Source organism: Styela clava, chromosome 5, assembly GCF_964204865.1.
Source record: "Styela clava chromosome 5, kaStyClav1.hap1.2, whole genome shotgun sequence".
In the NCBI taxonomy this organism is placed as follows: Eukaryota; Metazoa; Chordata; class Ascidiacea; order Stolidobranchia; family Styelidae; genus Styela; species Styela clava.
The window spans coordinates 11,183,771-11,188,545 of NC_135254.1; the positions used below are offsets into that span (position 1 = coordinate 11,183,771).

Genomic DNA, 4,775 nt, shown 5'->3' on the forward strand with positions numbered 1-4,775 from the left:
ATTAAATTGGTTGTTATGGTAGGTTTAAATGTGTGAAAAAAATTCGCAATTACGGGGTCATTACGTAATCGATTTGGCCGTAATTACGGAATTGATTTTTGTCAATTACGTGCAAGCCTACTGAAGACAATACTTCTCATTTCGATAGCGCATATATATGGTCTCCTGAAAATACGGAGCTCCTGAAGTATGTGCACTAAGATGGCGCACAACCTGAACATAGTATAGGTTGTGCGCCATCTTGGTGCACATACTTCGGTAGCGCCGAAAATATTCATGCACTGTCCGGAATTTTGCTTTGTCAAATATGGTAACCCTAATATATATAAACAACCAAATGTAAACCTAATTGATATATTCATAAAAATTATGGAGTGAACGACTGGGGTTGAATAGCAACTATACCACAATAGCTTCCACAACCCCCCATCATGAACTTTCAACTCTTGCTGACATGCCCAAATAAGTTTTGAGGACATCAAGCCAATCACATTCAGCTGACAGTGACATTGTGGTGAACTTTGCCAGCAGTATGAATGATGTATCCCACATGCTATACACATTTTGGTCACGTTCCAGGTTCGGATTCTTTCTTATATCTTTTCCAATATTTTTTGACTTGATCATGAGCAAATCTGTTGACCACCATGTATCGCTTGCCTTCATTCTGCCACACTAAAGCCTGCAATTCCTGATAATTGAAAAAATTCACATTCATCATTATAATTGGTCAGGTCAAACCCCACAGAAATAGCGCCTTGGTACAATACAAATTTGCTATGGATCAATTTGCAACTTACAATTACAACAAAACATACTTACTTGTGCATAGTCTCGTAGAACTTCAAAATCATGTTGAGTTAAAAATTGATTATATAAAACACCTTCCTGATATATCAATCTGTCTCTTTCCATTTCCCATAACCTGATTTGATCTTCTAAGGTTGGCGCAAGAATTGGTGTCTGAAGATTTATACTAGATTAATTGGTTGCACTTTGAAAAAAAATAACAATTTGAGAGTGAATTAATATGATAGAAATATCTCATGCATCAATCAGTGGAGAGAAAGAGTTGCAAAAATATTGCTGACAAAAAAGTTTGGTTGCATTTGTCCAGGTCCACAACCATGTTTATTTATTGAAATATTTCATATGAATATGTTTTTTGCTGTTTGAATAACAGAATGAATTTAGAGTACAGAGTAGTTTATTTAATACAGTATGATGTAAATCAATAAAACTTACATTTTTCAACATGTCTGGATGAGCATTAGCTCTAATATAATGAAGAATCTGTTCTGCACTTATACCATTTGCTATCGCAATTTGAACACTTTCCCTTGTTAATTGACCAACACATACATTTGGAAATCTAAAAAACCGACAATACTATTAAATGTCGATAAGTCGATAATGTTAACAAATTTTAGAAGCTAAAATCCTACCTGTACAACAAGTCACAAAATAAAGATAATATTGCATATTGTAAATCTGAACCTAAAAACAAAGATATAGGATAATAACAATCAAAATGAGTTGCACAGAGAAAAAGCTTGGGATCCATCTTTCCTTAAAAAGCTGGCAATCATAGATTAAAAAAAACTTCAATCATTGCTTTGGTATGTCAATGTTTAATTCCTGATTTATAAGATTGAATGTTAGTTTATGAGAACAATATAAGTGTACATTATTAAAAGAGTATTTTAGATTCTTTAATGCCATTGCCAGCCTACCTGTATAGGCATATACTCTATAATTGGTTTCTGCAACAATGAAGCCTTTTTGGTTTGAACTGACTGACGTTTGAGAAAGTCCATTAGCAAGATTTACTGCAAGGCGCGTTGGGTAAAATCTTCTTGATGTTCTCTAAACAACAAGTTTTTGTATAGTGGTAACAAAAAATTGAAATTACAAAGATTTCATCTATAAAATTAATCATACTTTTCTCTGAAATACAAGCCCCATTTCTCGCAAATGTTGTAGACATTGAAGTACATGATCATCTCTGCCATCTGTCGGTAAATCCTGCAAATATGTAAGATGAACATCAATGTCTGCTTGAAGGACCCTATTTTAAATTCAACTTTGTGGCTACTTGAAGGTATTAAAGGGTATTGCTTTATGTGTGGTTGGCGTGTAAGATCTGGTCGTGGTCTGCAGCAGAATTTATAGCACACAGTTCAATTTAATGCCTAAAACAGTAAATTATAGTTTGTTACAAACCATTTCTAGTGTAGTGAAACTCAATTCAAATAGAAATCGTAGGATAGGAACAAGATTCATCCCCCTCTCCCTGATCCATTTCAAATATTCAAGGATAAAGAACCACACCTAAATGCAAATTCAATAAATTATAAGAACGAAAATAACACTTTTATAGATGTAACTTAGAATAAGTTAAATATGCTATTCAATTTGTCACCTGAGATGGTGTGTCCATTAATAAAAATTGAAATCCTTTGGCAGTTATGAATGGAGCTTCCTTGCCATCATCATCACACATTCTATAACCAAAACAAACAAACAATTGACACACAATATTATCAAGTTTTTGAATCTTAAACAACCTTCTTCAATTGACAAGTACGAGTTCCAACAGGTTTCTCAATTTTATAGCACTGCGCTAGATCGGCAAGAGCTATGCTGGACTTGGTAATCAAAAGTGTACTAGATGTAGGCAGAGGGGATAGTTTATGAAGTCAACTGGGCACTCGTCAGTTTATGAATAGATAATAGGTTGTATGATCCAAAGAAGTCTTCTTGCTATAAAAGATCAAACTCCAATTTAGCCATTTAGGATACAAGCAACAACGATATACCTCATCAAACCAGATTGTAGCATTAATTCTTTTATGTCGCCGCTAACTGCTGCAGATTGTGATCCAACGAGGTAATGTAAAATAACTTCCCATCTTTCAGAAGCATATTTATCCAATGCTTCAGCGTCTTTTCTATGTTTATCAGGGCCAAGATTTGTTGTTGTTGACCAGACCTGACCACTGAAAAATTCATCATATACGACATAAGAATGAGTTGCTATCAGCATTCAGCATATACTTTCGAAAAATTTGATAGCCTATAACAATAAATACATCTAGAAATATCACCAATTCTAATATTTAACTGAAAATATTGCAACTAGGTGCAACTTTGTACATATATAAGTATTGGGGACGGGTGGGTTTCATATCAAACATCCTGGCTGCATCTGAATTCCTATTGCAATGGCTACTGTGTATTTTACATTTTAATTCGATGATCTTGAATCAAATGATCAAGCAACATGAAAGAAAAAAATCATAAATGACGAGTAAATAGCCTATATATTATATAAACGTTAGTTACACTTACCCTCCAATCAATGCCTTTTTCAAATTATTTCGAAAAGTTGAACTCAAATTATAAGCCGGCAATCCACCTTGTAATGATATTTGCACCCAGACTCTTAAATCACATAGCACCGTAACTGCCTCTTTGTGGTCACTGGAAATGAGAAATATTTAATTGACCAAACACATGGCAGTTGGCACACTCGATGAGCTTATTCATCGGTGGTTTCTCAAATCTGCGAAAAGCTTAAAAAACACTCAAAATGTTGTTATATTGAAAGTAAAATGAATAATGTTTATAAAGCTACAACACATATCATTAAAATGAATTAGGCCCCAATATTAATTTTTAAAACTTTTTTTTGGATATATCCAACAAAACATTTATAACATTATAAAAAAATTGGTGCTTTTTAATTGAATATAAATAAATATATTGCCTAAAACTTGATAAACTAAAAATATAAATAGCTTTAAAACTTACTCCATTGCATCTTTTGTAACCCAGGATGAAGCAGCTTGCATTGAGATTGGTTGTTCAACAAAGAGGATCCTCATAACATAATGTTTCGCCAAGTCTGGAAGTTCTCTGGTATAGGTATAGGTAGTATGGTATTTTCGTAGTATAGAATTCAAACTGAGCAGAATTGTTAACAAAACACAGTCATGCTACTGATATTCATATTAAATAAACATATTAGCATCATACATTAAAGATCCTGGGGTCAAAACCCATGCCCACCACCTCAGTCAACAAGCTGACAAACCTAAAATTCCAGTATTTTCAAAAATAGTAGCTCTGTACACACAAGTGGCTGCTCAACAACAGCCTTGTTCACATCCAGACAATGGAAATGTGAAAACAACTCATAAAAAATATAATTCCTATTATTATACGGTTTATTCACTACTGTCTGAAGGCAACATTCCCTGATTCCAGAGGATTAAATTTGCATTATAGTCTACGTTTGTTTCTAATTTCAACAATAAAAATACCGTACAATTTTACAATCCAGATACCGTAATAATAATTTGGTCAGCGGAACCTACCTGAAAACTGCCATACAAGTCGCCGGGTGTTCATACAAGGAATCCAGAATTGCCGGAGGTAATCCAGACAAATATTGGTGTAGATTTTTACATTCCAACTTTGACCTAAGCGATGACATTGTGATTAAAACTAAACTCTATTAGTTTATTGGTTTAAATAAAAACAAAAGATAGGTAGAAGTAGTTCGGCTAGCCTACTTAGTCTTAGTGACACAGGGTTATAATTGCACTTATTCAGTTATTGGGCCCAATAAATGACATTTCGGTATTAGAAAAGCTATTAACCGGTTTCTTAAACCTCTTCCTGTCTTCTGTGATACAAGAAAGTAGCAACGCCAACACACATGCCTGCATGACGGCAATTCACGAAAGTCGCTTTTGCTGTTCTAAACATAT

General features: G+C 33.9%; 1 protein-coding gene across 1 annotated transcript; it reads right to left on the reverse strand.

Moving 5' to 3' along the window:
• Positions 1–340: 340 nt before the first annotated feature.
• LOC120344963 (general transcription factor IIH subunit 4-like) lies at positions 341–4,549 on the reverse strand. Its single transcript, XM_039414312.2, has 12 exons — positions 4,380–4,549; positions 3,814–3,918; positions 3,352–3,483; positions 2,820–2,999; positions 2,423–2,504; positions 2,224–2,331; positions 1,942–2,025; positions 1,734–1,866; positions 1,446–1,497; positions 1,246–1,372; positions 823–963; positions 341–691 (listed from the first exon to the last, which is right to left on the reverse strand). The coding sequence occupies exons 1-12, from the start codon at positions 4,496–4,498 to the stop codon at positions 569–571; spliced, it is 1,386 nt and encodes a 461-aa protein (XP_039270246.1). The 5' UTR covers positions 4,499–4,549; the 3' UTR covers positions 341–568.
• Between the last annotated feature and the right edge of the window lie 226 nt (positions 4,550–4,775).

What these genes read in the sequence shown, in the direction of transcription:
- LOC120344963 (XM_039414312.2), bottom strand. Translation starts at nt 4,498, where the DNA reads ATGTCATCGCTTAGGTCAAAGTTGGAATGTAAAAATCTACACCAATAT. An exon ending in ACTTGTATGGCAGTTTTCAG is followed by an intron (nt 3,919 to 4,379) that starts GTAGGTTCCGCT and finishes TACCTATACCAG; the next exon opens with AGAACTTCCAGACTTGGCGA. An exon ending in TTCTACGAGACTATGCACAA is followed by an intron (nt 692 to 822) that starts GTAAGTATGTTT and finishes TTCAATTATCAG; the next exon opens with GAATTGCAGGCTTTAGTGTG.